The sequence below is a fragment of the Leptonychotes weddellii genome, chromosome 4, assembly GCF_054177405.1.
Source record: "Leptonychotes weddellii isolate Sample4059 chromosome 4, ASM5417740v2, whole genome shotgun sequence".
Lineage (NCBI taxonomy): Eukaryota > Metazoa > Chordata > Mammalia > Carnivora > Phocidae > Leptonychotes > Leptonychotes weddellii.
The window spans coordinates 46,566,647-46,585,027 of NC_138372.1; the positions used below are offsets into that span (position 1 = coordinate 46,566,647).

The 18,381-nt window shown below is 36.7% G+C and overlaps 1 protein-coding gene across 9 annotated transcripts in view; it reads right to left on the reverse strand.

The window, feature by feature from the left end:
- The window catches only part of DOCK7 (dedicator of cytokinesis 7), a 210,485-nt gene that overhangs the window by 1,013 nt on the left and 191,091 nt on the right, over positions 1–18,381 (reverse strand). For 5 of the 9 annotated variants that reach the window (XM_081816976.1, XM_006732893.3, XM_081816977.1 and 2 more), the window contains 6 exons: positions 14,523–14,657; positions 12,684–12,773; positions 12,324–12,560; positions 11,831–11,974; positions 10,088–10,194; positions 1,022–1,189 (listed from right to left, as the gene is read on the reverse strand). In XM_081816976.1, coding sequence (XP_081673102.1) covers positions 1,022–1,189; positions 10,088–10,194; positions 11,831–11,974; positions 12,324–12,560; positions 12,684–12,773; positions 14,523–14,657 — 881 coding nt within the window. The remainder of the gene's footprint in view (positions 1–1,021; positions 1,190–10,087; positions 10,195–11,830; positions 11,975–12,323; positions 12,561–12,683; positions 12,774–14,522; positions 14,658–18,381) is intronic. The other 4 variants (XM_031027711.2, XM_031027707.2, XM_031027706.2 and 1 more) reach the window with 1 other exon arrangement.

The following is an 18,381-nucleotide window of genomic DNA, read 5'->3' on the forward strand; positions in this document are numbered from 1 at the left end:
GGCGCCTGGGTGGCTCAGTTGGTTAAGCAACTGCCTTCGGCTCAGGTCATGATCCCGGAGTCCCAGGATCGAGTCCCACATCAGGCTCCCTGCTCAGCAGGGAGTCTGCTTCTCCCTCTGACCCTCCTCCCTCTCATGCTCTCTGTCTCTCATTCTCTCTCTCGCAAATAAATAAAATCTTAAAAAAAAAAAAAAAAAAAAAACTGACGACCCCAGGAAGCTTTTGTTTATGTGGATTCAAACGGACATTTACCATATTAGAAATTAAGATTTCAAATTATTACTTTATAAAATAACCCATTTGTAAGAATTAAGTACAACTTAGTACAATTTAATAGCTTTACTGTTGCTAGTTCAAAGAAAAGGGTGGTAAAATAATCAATGGTTGTATGTATATTTGGATTTCAATATGCAAAAAAAGGGCAGTTAACGTTCAGCAGTTATCATGCACTCTCCAGAATTCAGGTGCTAAAGTAAAATGTTAAAACACTGCTTGGAACTTTACATGCCTAAAATTTAATTTCTATAACAACCTCTTAAAGGTAAGTATTATTTTATTCGTCGCAATTAGTGGAGAAAAATACTGAAGCCCTTTTGATACTCAGTGGGGTTGCCTGCTTTAATATAAATCCAGAAGAACATACTCTAATACTATTTACTGTTAGGGCTGAGGAAAATGAGTAGCTGGCTCCTGATACATTCTAGTAAATTCTCCCATACAAATAAAGTGTGACAGGACTTTAAAAGAAATAGTTTTAGGAGGCTAGACTTACGTGTTGTGTCTTGGTTAGTATGCATATTTAACACAACTTTGTTATTCTCAAATTACAGAAAGAACTGACTTCGGTCTTGAAGGCTGATTCATAATAGGGTTATTCATAAGAGGCTAGCTGAACTTGTTAGGTTTCAAGAGACAATATCTGAAACCATGTAATAAAAGTTACACAAATTCATTATTACTAAACCAAGCAGATTTCATTTTCCTGAAGATACCCCAAATAATAGGCAAAAATGAGCATACCTGTGGCAGGTGACAGGTAATACTGCCTTGTATAATTGCGGGATCTTTCTGTTTATCAGAGGCTGTAAGGCCTCTTTAAGGCGATGATAGTTTCTCTCCAGTTCCCTTTGATACTCCTTTTGATCTGGCCCAATTAAGCTCTTATTTTTTCTTAAGGCATCCTCACACCTAGGAAAAACTGTGTTACCAAAAGATTTCTCTGGCATAGTTTGAGAGCCTGATGCTATTACACATATTTACCATGATGATGTCATTCAATTTTTCGGTTCAATGTCTCTCTTGCATTGGGGGTAAGGCAGGGAACAGATGATCAACTTGAATTCTTTTACACTCTAACATTCACCAACAGTCTTCATTTAATTGAATACTGTGTATTTTTTAATGTTAAATCTTAAGCCATTTTTCCACATACCACCACTAGACTTTTTAACCCTATTCACTTATGTACGAACAATGGCATCTGGCACAGTGGTTTGCCAGTGTTCAAATAAGGTGCTTAAATGAATAGTCGTTGATAACAATCCTTTGTCCAATTTATTCAGATATTTAAGAAAAAAACCTGGACCCTAACAGAGCAATGTAGGATGTTAAACAATGTACCCATATCAATAGTTGCAGAATTACAGCTAAGTGATGTTCAGAAGAAAACATACAGTCTTAAATGCTTATATATTTTTTTTAAAAAAGCTAAAAGTGAAGAGCTAAGCAACTTAAAAGAACAGAACAAACTTGAAGTCAAATCACAATCTTTCCACACAAAACACAACAATCTGCGAATTCTACTAAACATTCTAAGGATAGGTAATCCCAGTGTAACACAATTATTCTACAGTATAGAGGGGGAAAAAAACATATTTCTGAGAAGAGTTTCCAACTCCTATTTCAAGGTTTGGATACCAAAACCTAATGGGACTATAAAGATAAAAGTGTAATTTAATCTCACCCATAAACAGTTGCAAAACTCCTAAACAAGACAAGAGGAAACTGTTGTACCAATATCACATACACGTAACATTCTAAAATTTGTCATGATGAAAATTCAGCATAACAACAAATAGGTGGGAACTTCTTTAACCTAATTAAAAGTATCTACAAAAAACCTGAAGAAAACACTATACTCAAACAGTGAGCACTCTGTCCTTTTAGATCAAGAACAAGAAAGTGATGTCCTCTATCATACTGCTATTCAGAATAACATAGTACTGGAGCTTCTAAACATCACTGTAAAAATTAAAAAAGATTCTACAGATAAATTATTAGAATTAACGAGTTTGGTAATATCCTCATGTAAAAATATAAAATTCAACTGCATTCTGTATGCCAGCAAACAAAATATAATTCTAAAAGATACCATTAACAAAAGCATAAAAGTATGAAATACCAAGGAATAAAATCAAGATATATAAGGCCTTTACAGAAAATCAAAATATTAAGAAAACATCTAAGTAAATGAGAACGAGGTCATACTCATGGACTGGAAGAGTCAAGTTCTAAAGAACTTCCAACTCTCTGCCAACTTATCTACAGATTCAGGTTATTAGTTTTAGGTTATTAGTTTTCCTTTAGGGAAAAGGGTCCAAAATAGTCCTTGAACAAAAGGTGACAGAAATTGCTCTACCAGATATCAAAGTTTATTACAAAGCTGCAGTAATTAAGAAAGCATGATATTGGCTCAAGGAGAAACAGAATAATGGAAGATAATAAAGATCACAGAAACAGATGGATACCAACATGAGCACCTGATTTATAACAATACTGCAAAGCAGAAGAGAAAGGGCAATTTTTGAAATAAGTGGTGCTGTGTCAACTGGATATCCATAGGGAAAAGAAATCTGACCCCAATTCATGCCACAATTAATAAATGGTATCAAGATAATCACCAATCATCAGAATGGACAAAAAAAACTAATCCCTACCTTGAACCACTCAAAAATCAAATGCAAGTGGATTTAAAATAAAAATTAAAAAGCCATTTTTGCCTTCTTCCCCTGTTTTTAGCCTACATTGAGTTTTATTTTTTTAAGATTTTATTTATTTCTTTGGCAGAGAGAACACAAGTAGGCAGAGCGGTAGGCAGAGGGAGAGGAAGAAGCAGGCTCCCCAATGAGCAGAGAGCCCAACATGGGGCTGAGATCACGACCTGAGCCGAAGGCAGAAGTTCAAACCACTGAGCAACCCAGGTGCCCCTAACCTACACTGAGTTTTAGAGATACCATTATACTGGGTTTTAGAAGTCAATATAGAATACTACTATGACCAGGGCACCTGGGTGGCTCAGTCAGTTAAGCGTCTGCCTTCAGCTAAGGGTCATGATCCCTGGGTCCTCCTAGAATCGAGCCCCATATCAGCCTCCCCACTCAGCGAAGAGTCTGCTTCTCCCTCTCCCTCTGCTGTTCCTCCTGCTTGTGCGCGTGCTCTCTCTCTGTCAAATAAATCAATCAATCTAAAAATAAAATAAAAAATACTATGACCTCAGTGAAAAAGTCAATTTAAGATACAAAAAGCAGCAGTCATAAAGAAAAGACTGAATCCTTCGCTGTGCAGAAGCATTTGATTTTAATGTGTTCCCGCTAGTTTATTTCCCTTGCTTTTAGGAGACATATCTAGAAAAATGCTGCTATGATTGATGTCAAAGAAATTACTGTCTGTACTCTTCTAGGATTTTTATGGTTTTGGGTCTCACATTTTGAGTTTATTTTTGTGTGTGGTGAAAGACAGTGGTCCCATTTCATTCTTTTGCATATAGCTGTTGGGTGTTCCCAATGCCATTTGTTGAAGAGACTTTTTTCCATGACATATTCTTTCCTCCTTTATTGAAGACAAATTGACCATATAATTGTGGGATTACTTCTGGGTCTTCTACTCTGTTCCACTGATCTATGTGTTTACTTTTGTGCTAGTCCCATACTGCTCTGATTACTACAGCATTGTAATATAGCTTAAGTCTGGAATTGTGATACCTCCAGTTTTTTGTTCTTTTTTTTCAAGATTGCTTTGGCTATTTGGGGTCTTTTGTTGTTCCATACAAATTTTAGGATTATTTGTTCTAGTTCTGTGAAAAATGCTGTTGGTGGGTTGGAAAAGTGAGCAACTCTTGATCTCGAGGTCATGAGTTCAAGGCCCATAATGGGTGCAGAGATTACTTAAATAAAACTTAAAAAAAAAGTGCTGTTCGTATTTTGACAGAGATTGCATTAAATCTGTAAAATGCTTTGGGTAGCAATTTTTGTGTGTGTGTGCTTCCATGACCATTTCATCTTTCCATTTCTTTGTGTCATCTTCAATTTCTTTCATTGACGTTTTATAGTTTTCAGAGTATAGGTCTTTCACCTCTTCGGTTTATTCCGAAGTATTTTATTATTTTTGGTGCAACTGTAAATGGGATTGCTTTCTTAATTTCTCTTTCTGCTGCTTCATTATTAATGTATAAAAATGCAAGAGAGTTCTGTACATTGATTCTGTACCCTGAAACTTCACTGAATTCGTTTACTGGTTCTAGTAGTTTTTTTGGTGGAATTGTTAGGGTTTTCTATATATAGTATCATGTCATCTGCAAATAAAGTTTTACTTCTTCCTTATCAATTTATTATGTTGAGGTATGTTTGTTCCCTCTAGACCTAGTTTGTTGGGGGTTTTTATCATGAATGGATGTTGTACTTTGTCAAATACTTCTGCACCTACTGAAATGATCCTATAGTTTTTATCCTCTCTCATCAATGTGATGTATCATGTTGTCTGATTTGAGAATGCTAAACCACCCTTGCATCCCGGGAATAAATCCCACCTGATTGTGGTGAATGATTTTTTTTTTTTTTAACGTTATTGTTGGATTCGGTTTGCTAGTATTTTGTTGAGGATTTTTGCATCTATGTTCATAAGAGATATTGGCCTGTGGTTCTCTTTTTTTGTGGTGTCTTTATCTGGTTTTAGTATCAGGATGATACTGGCTTCATAAAATGATTTTGGAAGTTTTCCTTCCTCTTCTATTTTTTGGAGTAGTTTGAGAAGAAGAGGCATTGACTCTTTAAGTATTTGGTAGAATTCACCTGTGAAGCCATCCGGTCCTGGACTTTAATTTGTTGGGAGGTTTTTTTTTTTTTTTTTAATGGATTCAATTTCATTCCTGGTAATCAGTCTGTTCAAATTTTCTATTTCTTCCTGCTTCAATTTTGGTAGGCTGTTATATTTCTAGGAATTCATCCATTTCTTCTAAGCTTTCAAGTTTGTTGGCACACAATTTATCATAATAGTCTCTTGTAATTGTTTATATTTCTGTGGTGTTGGTTGTTATTTGTCCTCTTCATTTATGATTTTGCTTATTTGAGTCCTCTCTCTCTTTTTTCTTTTTGTTGAGTTTGGTGAAAGTTTATCAATTCTGATCTTTTCAAAGAATTAGCTCCTTGTTTTTTTTTGTGTGTGTGTTTTTTTAAGATTTTATTTATTTATTTGAGAGAGAGATCACAGAGGGAGAGGGAGAAGCAGACTCCCCGCTGAGCAGGGAGCCCGATGTGGGACTCGATCCCGGGAATCTGGGATCATGACCTGAGCCACAGGCAGACGCTTAACCGACTGAGCCACCCAGGCGCCCGAATTAGTTCCTGGTTTTATTGATCTATTGTTTATTCTAGTTTCCGTATCATTTACCTCTGCTCTAATCTTTGTTATTTCCTTTCTTTTTGCCGGTTTTGGGTTTTTTCTTTTTGTAGCTCCTTTATGTGTAACAGCTTACACACTTTGGGGAAAAAAGTGGCATTATCTGGTTGAAGTTGAACCTATGAACCAACACTACTCTTAGGTATGTAACTCCTGGAAAATCTCTTGTCAATTCAGAAATAGAGGGATATTTGAATAGTACTCTTTGTAACTATTTTGTTTTGTAAAAACAAAAACACAGGAAACCACCAAATATCCACCAACAGAAAATGAATAAATCATGGCATAGTCATACAACATAATATATAAAAATAAAGCAACATTATAGGTATATCTCACAAACACTGAAAACAGCAAGTCACAATTGTATTCACTGTTCATTTATATAAAAAACATGTGAAACAAAGTAGTGTATTATTAAGGGATACACTCATTTATGATAAAATGATAAAGACAATAAAGGAAATAATATGAAATTCATGATAGTGGTTACCTCTAAAGGAAAGGAGAGATGCTATCAGAGAAGAACATATGAGGAGGGGATCTCAAAGCAATGAGAATGCTATTTCTTAAGCAGGGTGGGTAGGTACATGATTCTTTTCTCCCTGCTCTTTAATAGCAAATGTTATAAATGCTATATTGAATCTATTCAAGATTTAATGAAAGCAAATTTTAAAAGATAAACCCCAAAATATCAAAAGTAAACACATGCAAAGCTATTAATTATTTTAGGAATAAATGATTAACAAATGAACAGCAAACCAAAGTACCATTTAAACTGATTAACAACAAACATCCTACCTAACTGGCATTACTAAAGCAAGGTGTCCTGAGCATAGCACACTTGCATACTTGGCACTGTTAATACTTAGAAACTTTTTGGAATGCACGATATATTAAGGGCCGATAAAAATATTCATGTACTTCGGCTCAGTCATTTCATGATTCAAATGTTAACAAAAGACAAAAAGAGGCACAGCCACTGTGGAAAATAGTACAGAGGCTCCTCAAAAAATTAAAAACAGAAATACCATATGATCCAGTAATTCCACTAGTGGGTATTTACTTAAAGAAAATGAAAACATTAATTATAAAGGACACATGCATCCCTATGTTTACTGCAGCATTATTTACATTAGCCAAGATATGGAAGCAACCTAAGTGTCCACTGATAGATGAGTAGATAAAGAAGATGTGAGACACACACACACACACACACACACACACACACACACACACACACACTGGAATATTACACAGCCATAAAGGGAAGACATCTTGCCATTTGTGACAACATGAATGGATCTAGAGGGTATGATGCTAGGTGAAGTAAGTCAGACTGAGAAAGACAAATACCATATGATTTCACTTATATGTGGAATCTAAAAAACAAATGAACAAACAAAAAGCAGAATCAGACCTATAAATACAGAGAACTAATGGTTGCCAGAGAGAAGTGCAGTAGGGAGATGGGCAGAAAAGGTAAAGGGGACTGGGCGACACAGGCTTCCAGTTCTGCAATGAATCAGTCACAGGCATACAAGGCACAGCACAGGGAATGCAGTCAACGGTACTGTAACAGTGTATGAGGACAGACAGTAGCTATACTTGTGGTGAGCACAGCGTAAGACACAGGGAAGGTGAAGCACTACGCTGCACACCGGAAACTGACGTAGCACTGCTGTGCCAACGACACGAAAAACAAAACAAAACAAGAAACACTTAAAAAAAAAAAAGATCCAATGCACTGGTGAACACACCACACTTCAATTCAACTTAAATTCAAATAGGGGCGCCTGGGTGGCTCAGTCGTTAAGCGTCTGCCTTTGGCTCAGGTCATGATCTCAGGGTCCTGGGATCGAGCCCCGCATCGGACTCCCTGCTCAGTGGGAGGCCTGCTTCTCCCTCTCCCACCCACCCCTGCTTGTGTTCCCTCTCTCACTGTGTCTCTCTCTGTCAAATAAATAAATAAAATCTTTAAAAAAAACCCAACAAACTTAAATTCAAATATTTAATGAAATAATATAATCATTAGAAAGCTTTAGCTTTAATTGAAAAATAAAAAGATTATAGGTATACTGTGAGTTTTATAAATATATATGCATACTGATATAAAAAAAGGTAACACAAAAATAAAAAAGATAGCATGACCAACAAAATAATAAATAATAAAAAAGGCTGTAACTTTCTTGATAAGGTTTATGTTATGGAGTGGGGTTTTTTTTTTTTTCTTTTTGTCATTTAAGAAAACCTTCTCTACAGTTGGTGGTAATACTTAGAGACCAGCAGACTACAGAAATTGATCACCTTATCATCAATATACACAAGGAGGAGGACATGTGACTTAAAATGTAGTCAAAACAACAGCAGGGAAAGAAGTAACTGTCTATACTTAAATGTCTATGACCTAAAGAAGTATGTGTTGTTCCAAGATCATCTGGCACACAAAGATAGCAGGGTGTTTTTGGTTGTTATCCGAAACTTCCCTAATAATAAAATTAATGCTAGGAATCAGTCAATGCTACAAGTATAAAGTAGATTTCTTTATTTTACTACCACAGTTCATCCACTCCATACACTAGAAGCTATGTTTCCTGTTGTCTCCTAAAACCAAACTTAGAAGGTGGTCTGGCACAATAATCAGATTCTGGAATCTCAGATTTCCAATGAAGCTTTCTGAAGCCTTTTTAAAAGACAGTCACCATGTTCAGGCAGGAGAAATTGATAGGAATTCATGATAGCTATTGCAGTGAGAACGGGGGAAATTCCATCTTAAAATACTTGAACATGTTAGCATTCCTTGTAATTTTCTGATGACAAAACTGATGTGAAATTATTTCTACCCCTGATAAAGTTGGTTCAGTATATGACTTGATAAGAGAAACCATAAACGGGAGTCAAAGACTGGGTTCTAATGCCGCTTTGTTAGGTGACCATCATGTCATTTACTGAATGGTACACAAGGCTCTCTTACGATCCATTCCCAGTCGACTTACCCAGTATTTGACTGCTTGTCTTTACAGAGTCCATGGTTCCAGCTTCATTAAACTATTCACTTTTCTCAGAACAGTCTCTGAACTTTGCGCATGCTGGGTTTTTTTCCCTTTTCTATTTAGTATGCCCTGCTCCTCGTTTCTGCCTGAAAAACTAATATCCATCCTTCAAGGTCCATATCAAATTTCGACTTCTGTGGGAAATCTTCCCTGGCATCACCATGTAAAATTAATCATTCCCTCTACTGTCAAGCTTACAGTGTTGGTAAAGCAGGAATCAGTCTCAAGTTGATAAATGACTTTTTTCCTATTGTTTCAAAATTTAATATTTGCCCAACACCTATTTATTTTGTGCCAAGTATTATCTGTGCAGAAAAGAGTTAACTGCAGGCCTGAGACTGCTACCCTTTTCAAAGGCCTATTTCCAAGGCTGGCCCTTGGTTAGCAGCTGGGAATTTGGATTTCGGGAGGTAATCATTCCCAGAAGACAAGAGTGGCTCACTGTGCCTACACTATTTATACAAACGTTATGGCTTATGCTGAACACCTGCTTTCAGAATTCTGGTACCTGCCAGGGAGAAGGGGCCTATAGGAACAGCCCTCAACAACAATCTTGGCCCGGAGTCTCTATTCAGTAGCTTCCGGGTAGACAACATTTCACACACGCTATCCCAGCTCATCCCAGCTCACGGCTGGAGGAGTCAGGAGCGCCTGTGTGAACCCCCTGAGAGAGGATTCTAGAGTCTATACCTGGATCCCCCCAGACTTCACGCACAGTGCCTTTTCCCTTTGAGGGTTTTTACTTTGTCCCTTTCCATAGAAATCAATCACAGCTGTGACTACAACTATATGCGGAGTCCTATGAGTCCTCCTAGCAAATCATTAAAACTGGGGGTGGTCCTGGGGACCCTGAGACACCCATATATTATTTCATCTAACTTGCACAACCTCCCTGTGGGAAGTAGATTATTATTATCATCCTTATTTAATAGATTAGAAAATGATCACAGAGATTAAATGACCTGGAATAGGACACACAATGACAAAGACAAGATTTGAACACAAATTTTCTGCTTCCAAGTTTGTTGTTTGTATGTTTCCTGAGGGAAGGGAAGCAAAAACTTTCACACTGAAGGTTCACAATAAATAACAACTCTCAGGTTAAACAGCTAACTAGTCTAATAATAGTTCCATGTTAAAAAAATGTTGAGTCTAGGCTTTTCTAATCTTTAAAAATATGGCAATATAGAGTATTAGAGGTGGGGGGATATGTATACACCCTGAAGGAATAGTAAGTTATACACAAACTGTTCCTCTTTGTGAGCCACTTCCTAGATTTTCTCTTTTCAAGAGTCCCTTAAGACCCTTACACCATTCTGTGGTTTGGACATTCTCAATTTACACAGGAAGCCTTGAGTACCTTTTAGTAAAATCTTTGAAGCACAGTCGTAGTTTATTATGATGTCTGAAGAGCTTTGGGTCACTGGGTATTTCAGACAGAAAAACCTGGGCAACTTCCAAAGGCCCCTGTAAAATAAGAAAATAAAACAAGTGTGTTTTTGTCTTCTCTAAAATCAGAGGTATAATTTACCCAAATGATTTTTTCTTAGCACTAAGATGGCTGCATTTAAGCATAATGCAGATATGTCTATGTCTATATTAAAACTTCTCAGGGCACTTGGGTGGCTCAGTCAGTTCACGTCTGACTCTTGATTTCCGCTCTGGTCATGATCTCAGAATCCCGTGTCCGGCTGTGGGCTCAGCAGGGAGTCTGCTTGAGATTTTCTCTCTCTCTCTCTCTCCCTCTGCCTCTCCTCACCCTTGAGTGTACTCTCTCTCTAAAATAAATACACCCATCTTTAAAAACAAAACCAAAATACCAAAAAACCTTCTCACAGACAGATTCTGGCCATATTATTTTTAGCTTCTCCTAATGCCAAATCTATATGCTTAGGTACTGTAATTAAATTGCTGAGTATTTTTCAAAGAAAAATAGTAGGAGTTCAAGGATTGACTATTATATTTATCAATACATTTTGCCTTGTACTTTTTACATTCCTTAATTTACCCTGGATGCAAACAGTTGTCAAGCCACTGGTTATTAGATACTTGATTCTGCTAAAATAGCTTCCCTCAGTATTCCAAATGTGTTCTAACACTGCAAGTTAAAGACGATCCCTTGTGAGTGTTGTATCATTTGGAAGTAAAACCCCCAAATCATGTATGTTTTTAGGGGTAAAGGTGTTAAAACATTTATTTCGCTTTGGTACGGCACTTCTTGGCTTTGCTTCTCTAACCTAAAATATAGGTAAGATATATAATATGAATTCTTACTTGAAGCCTTTCTGGATTTTCCCTTACCCTGGAATATTCCCTAATCATCACCAAGAGAATCTGAATGAACCCATTACAAGGAGATAAACGGGGATGTCTTCTAATCTGCACATGACAAAGCACCAAACAATATCTTATGTACATATATTATTAAAATTTTCAGAGTGATTCCACATATTTCCTCCTCATGACTCAATGGGAAGGAGGTCTGGAGAAGGTAACATCAGGGAATATCTAAGGAAGTAGGCATCCACATGTACAAAGAGAGTTCTGAAAACAAGACCTTTTTAGATCATGTTCTTTCAGTATGAGGTTTTTGTTTTTTAAAGATTTTGTTTATTTTTTGACAGAGAGAGACAGCGAGAGAGGGAACGCAAGCAGGGGGAGTGGGAGAGGGAGAAGCAGGCTTCCCGCTGAGCAGGGAGCCCGATGCGGGGCTCAATCCCAGGACCCTGGGATCATGACCTGAGCCGAAGGCAGACGCCTAATGCCTGAGCCACCCAGGTGCCCCTCAGTACGAGGTTTTAAAGGAAGGGCCATTTTAAGTGAATCAGTTCCTTCTTAATAGAATGTTTAAGAACAGACAGGTAGAAAAATACAGGCAGTACAGAGGGCAGGCATGAAAACCTTAATAACTGCGATTATACTAAAAAGATTTTTTTTTCAGTCTATTTTCATTTATACTTCGTGTCTTTTGCAAACCACTCCTAACCCAACTATCTTTTTCCACTTGATCAGACACTCGTGGCCTTTGTGAAACATAATCAGGAAATCCTTCCCAATTCCACTTAACGACTGCCATCACAGAGTACCAGCAAAAAGCACTAACCTGATTCACTGTTGTGCCTACAGACCCCTGGAGAACCATCTGAAGCATTTTGGGGTCTGCTGGATCCTGATGTGTTGCAAATGCCAACTCCTGGGTCTTTTTCTGCATGTCTTCAATAGCAACTTCAATTGGAGTTAAGATGATCTGGGTGAAATAACATCTAGTAGGTCAGTGTACTGATCGAAAACTATTCAATGAGCTTGATATATAATCATTTTTTTAAAAAGTGGAGACCAACTATAAAACTGTTTTCTAATAATAGAATTCCAAACTTTGGATCCCTAAATTGGGGAGGGGGGGGAGCCAGCCTTTTAAAGCATAAGCTGAGGGTAAACTAGGGATTTAGAAAAGAAGCCAAAGTTAATGACTCAAAAATGGGTAAAGTTCTAGGATGCTGTCACGTGAGGGGCGGTACGTAACCCTACAGCCACACTGTTCTCACACGGCTCCAGTGTCTCTGTTTCACAAATCCTATTCCCGTTTGTGGACTTACCTCCTCTTTGTGAGTGACATTGACCCTTGTCTTAATATAAGGAAAGGCATGAGAAGTAGTCAGAATGGTCTTCCGTTTGAACTGTTCATGAAGTTCCCCATGGGCACGGCCGTCCAAAGTGAAAGGCGTACAGTACATGAAACGGCGAAGATTATAGTTTTTGTCAAAATAGGTGATTCTGTCCTTCATCTCGTATGTGTCAAAGTACGGTTCCACATAGGTTATCTGAATATATGCCTGGGGATAAAAAAAAAAAAAAGGCCTTCATTTTCTCACTATTAAATCATCATTTAGTCCTTCTCCCACAAAATCATGGTCTCAGAGCTACACTTGTGTGGCATTCGGTCTCACCCACCATACCTTGTTAGGATCTAATTTACACTTGTCTACAGGATTAGAGTCCTTGATTACTTCAACCACATCCTCTCCAAATCTTTCTCCATAAAATCCCTACAATAAAAGAAAAAGAAACCTTTTACATGAACTTAACATTAGTGGAGAACAGAGAAGGCCTCTGAGGGAGACTTCTGAGCAAAATTAGGCCATTTAGTGAGTTCTTGTACAACCATCTGAGTAATTACAAAATAATTATTTAGGTTCACAAAAATTATATTAGCCTATTTATTTGATATTATTTATATCTACTCACTTTAATACAAAATAGAAGAACAATTTTCTACAATAAAAGTACAGGATTCCATAAGGGATTCTCAAGAAAAATAAGGGAACAGAAAGCAGAACCAAAGAAACAAGGTATCTTTGATGTTTAGGACCTTACTTTTATTGAGATTGATGTGGCCTGATTTCTTGCAGACATGTGTCAATGAACCAACATTCATTTTTATGAATGATTTAATATTCCAGAGTTTTCAAATAAAAGCGTTGATCTGCTGAAAGTTTCATACTGGTTTAGATTTTGAAAAGGCACCAGTCAAGAATGTAGTGACTTTCCCATATAACATGGAGGAGCAGCATGGGCAACAGATGGAGCTTATTCCATAGGAAAAATTACATCTGAATCTTCAAAGGAGAACCCCTACTCTTCCCTCAAAGATAATTCTTATGATTGAGTAAATTTGGAAAATACTGTCTCAATATTTCCCAAGACTTACTTAGCTCTTGAAAAATAAAAAGTCACACTTTAAGCCAATTTATGGAAGGTGAGCCCAGGGAAGTCACCAATAAGAATACAACATTCAAGAAATTAATAGGAGCTGAGAATTAAAACAAGCCCAGAACACTGCTTCTCAAACTCTTATGTGAATACAAGTGACCCAGGGATCTTGTTAAAATGGAGATTTTAATTTAGAGTATCTGGAGTAGGTAGGGTCTGAGATTCTACATTTCAATCTCCTAGATGAGGCCAGTGCTTCTGGTCCATGGGCTGCATTTTGAGTAAAAAAAGAATAGAGAGACGTTGGAAAGACTAACTATAGCAGAAAAGATTGGTAAACCTCATAAATATGAAAATTAGTCATTCATGGTAAAAATGAAGAAGTTCTAAAGGTTAAGGGGTTCTAAGAAGTGTTTTCAGGGTATGATTTCAGGCTTTTAATTTCTAAAGGATTCTCACTGGGAATCAGGCCAAAGAGATAATGCACTTGGGTCAGAAATTTCTTGGGGTTCCAGTTCCATCATCAGTTGCTACTTAACTCCTTATGCCTTTTACTGCAAAATGTAGATAATACTATACATTTCTCTGTAAATCACAGTAATTCTGAAGGTTGTAGTGGTTTCTAAAATATGTGTGAAAGGGGCACCTGGGTGGCTCAGTCATTAAGTGTCTGCCTTTGGCTCAGGTTATGGTCCTAGGGTCCTGGGATCGAGCCCCACATCGGGCTCCCTGCTCGGCGGGAAGCCTGCTTCTCCCTCTTCCACTCCCCCTGCTTGTGTTCCCTCTTTCACTGTGTCTCTCTCTGTCAAATAAATAAAATCTTTAAAAAAATAAAAAATAAAATAAAATAAAACATGTGTGAAAAAAGAGCCTCAAAAAAAGTTTATATTATTTTACTGTTGCCATAGAAGATTTGAAGGATTTGAAAGATTATTACTGTAGCTATCAAAAAATCCTTAGTTTCTAAAGGAGTAGTTTATTTGGCAGGATCTGGCTTATTAAATGATTCGATCTGGATCTGAAAGTCAATTCATCATAGAGAATACAAATTAAAGATGACATTTATAAACTACCACAGCATTCACCTCCAATCTGTGAGAAATCTCTGCAAGTTTGGTTATTGCAGGCTCCTTGTAAACAAATTCCTGTTCATCCAAATCCCCGAACTTGGTTCCATAAAAACCAACACGAAAATAGGTGCCAAACATCCGCTTACCATCCTAGGCGTAGGAAAACAAAGAAACTTCAATACAAAGTTTTTTTTTGTTTTTCACATTATGTTTACATTGCTATAGCATAAAATTCTCAAAACACTGCAAAAAGATTTCATTCAAAATTACAAAATTTTACTGTTTCTCAAATGAAGGTAAAAACAAAGTAAATATTCTTTCTTTTTCGGTATTTCTAACAAATAACATTCTGCAATTAGGGCTTTTATCAAGTGACTGAATCACATATGTTTTATGTTTTTCAGAGTTTGTACCAAGTGACTACCTCACATTGGTCTATGTTTTTAAGTCCCTATACTGTGAGATAAATCATTTTCCTTATTGAAAGAAAAGATGCTTTGTATAACAAGAACTGTGTCTTAATTATTCTGAAATTATAGCATATCAAATAAAGTTAAATTTAAAAATAACATTAACATTTTTATTTAGCATTTGCCTTCATACAATCTTTATACATATTATCAATGAGGTCATAAAAGTTAGGAGCCAAGTACATAGCACCCGGCATAGAGGACTCAGTAAATGGCAAGACCATGCAGAAGCCCTGAGGCAGACAATTTACAATGGGTGTCCCTCTCTCGATAAAAATACTTCTATGTGGAAGAGTAACAAAAAATGGAACAGAAAGGGAAAAGTGCATGAGAGATAAGAAAAAATGTGACACGAGTTGGTTATTCTCAAATCCCCAAACCACCCGCTGCATACATTAACCACACATTCAAGTACAAAGTACACTAAGACTATCTGAACTCTTACACAGCACATTTGAGCACAAATTCCTTCAATAAAGATAAAATATTTGGAAGCTTTCTATGCAATTCTTACAATTTATTTACAAGGATGTTTCAGAAGGGGGTGCCTGGGTGGTGCCTTTGGTTAAGCGTCTGATGCTTGGTTTCGGCTCAGGTCCCGATCTCAGGGTCATTAGATCGAGCCCTGTGTTAGGCCTGCTTAAGATTCTCGCTCTCCCCTGCCCCTACCTCCCCTCAAATAAATAAATAAATCTTTAAAAAAAAACACCAAGATGTTTCCGAAGGATTTTGTGGTAGTGCCTATATACACAGTCTCACATAAGTATTTAAAAACCTCTGAATTCTCTTTAAGCCTAATCTGTCTTACACTTACTTTTCCTATATTGAGTTCTTACTAGAAAGGCTAAAGGATATGTAAAATAAGTCACAAATGAAACAGATAATTAAGCAAAACAGGAAACTCTGATCCTTAATTTACTAGTTTCATAACACCAAAAAAAAAAAAAAAAGTACTGTGACTAAAAATATCCCCACATTTCTATCCAGGAGAAATGAAGTTTTGAAGACAAAAATGTCTTTGAAGCTTAAAAAAAAAAAAAAAAAAAAAAAAAAAACCTTGAGGTTTCTAATCTAAAAATTTTTTTCACAGTTATTTCAAAATTTAACACGTATAAAAATTAACTAAGTTCCTACAGCAAATGAAATCTCTCTAGAAAAAAAGGTATTCAATCAAAATTCTGATTAAAACCATCCATAAGCCAATTAAACAATATAATAACAAATTTTGACATAATCAAGGAATGAAGGCACTGCATGGAAAATAAAAATGGCGTTTGAGAAAATTAATACCTTGTGATTTTTATGTTTCAAAAATGTCATACACATATATACATATACATTTCTACTTTTAGAAACCACAAATAGTAAAATTTTGTTATTCTGGCCAAACTCCTTTCAGAGGTGTCCAACTTAAAATGCTATTCCACATCTTTAATATTGTGGCCTTTTAAATATTTGAAGACCGAGATTAGGACTTGTTTCCTTTAGCTAAACTTTCCAGTTCCCAATCATCTTTATATGATAGGAATTACTATCATGTTTGCATTTTATTAGTTTTTCAATGCCACCTTTCAAAGTGTGGCATCTCAGAAACAGACAGAATACTGATGATATGATCTGATCAGTGCAGGGATCAGTGGGCTCACTGCCTCCCATATGAACTTGAATTTTATTAATGCAGCTTATACCCAGTTACTAAGCACTTAAAGCTCTTTTTATTTACTTTCTTATACTGACATTCAGTTCAAGGAAAAAAAATATTGAGTGCTTATAATGTGTTAGACACTGTTCATCGTCAGTAATATGAAAATAAAAATGAGAAGATTTCGTTCCTCAAGAAAGTAAAGAACTCAAATAATTACAATACAAATAATAAAAAGTGGAATCAAGAAAGGAAAGATTAATCCTGCTGGACCCAGGTCACAGAAGAGGTGACACACAGAGTTCTACAAGTCAGAAGAACGGCTAACTGGATGTAGGAAGGAAGGAAAGACCATTTCAGCAGAGAGAGAAAGAAAAAAAAAAAAAGAAGATAAAAGCCATGAAACAGAATGTGAGGGAAACCATTCATCCATTCACAGATTGACTGAGTGCCTACCATATATGTCAGCAAACTGTTCCAGGCATTTGTGATAAATCAGTGAACAAAAGAGACAAAGAGTGTGGTCAGGGTAGGTCTAGAGGTGACATCTGAGCAAAGATGTGGAGGAGTGGGAGAGTTATTCATGTGGATCTCTGGGGAGAGCACTGCAGGCAGAAGAGCGAGCCAGTGCACAGGTCCCAGGACAGAGCCTATCCAGTATGTTTGAAGAACACGAAGGAGGCCGGGGAATTGAAGGGGAGTGTGCAAGAGGCAGAATGGAGTAGATCAGAGAGGTAACTCTAAGGAGTTACTGGAATTGAGAATGAATGTGTGTGCACTGGAATGGGGGAGGGAACAGAAGGAAGCCTAAGAGTTTGAGGAAATTTATTTTCAATTTACAAAAAGTTCTATAGTGTAAAACCACTGACTCTATCATGTTCATGAACCCATAATCATATAGCTTCTTCCTCAGCAAAAACGTCACTTCATCTTATTTCTTCTTCAGAGTTTTAGACCACAAGAGGACACTTGTTTTCTACTTTCCTATAACCTAGCTTCTATTTTTCTAGCATTACCTTTCCTTACTGTCATGAATTCTCTCTGAATTTCCTATCATTCCCACACTCCAATTTATTCTTCTGTTTACTGATTCTACCATCTCCTGGGTGATGCGACCACATCGCAGACAAGCAAAACCCATCTACTCCTCCCTCCACGTCTCTAATGGTTGAAATGTCTTATGACGAATGGACCGCAAATCTTTTCTAGTTTTGTTATCTTTAATGCAAGAACACTCTGTGGGGCTAGTTTTGTCTTTCTACAATGACATCACTACTAAAACTTTTATCCACACCCAATTGTTTTCTGCTATGCTTCCTTCAAGGTTATTGATTTCCAGATAGGCACACCAGTATTTCATACAGTAGTAATCACCCTCCTCTTCTACTCAATCTATTCCTCTTATAGAACACAAACACTTTCATCAGTTTAGTTAGTAGTAGATGTCAACTTGGGAACATAACACCTCCTAGATTTCATTAGCCAAATTGTGTTAAGATTTCAAGTAGCAATAATGATGATGATGATGATGATGTTATAGTAACAACAATAAAAATAATAATCTCCAACATTTTTAAACTACTTACTATGTGCTAGATGCTATTATCCCCTTTACACGAATTATTCTTATCACAACTATGAGATAGGTACCATTTTTTTTTGCTTCATTTTATAGATGAGGAAAAGTAACCTGTCCAAGGTCACATGTTAATCAGTGGTGGGGCTGAGAGTTAAATACCAATATATTTGACACCTGAAGTCC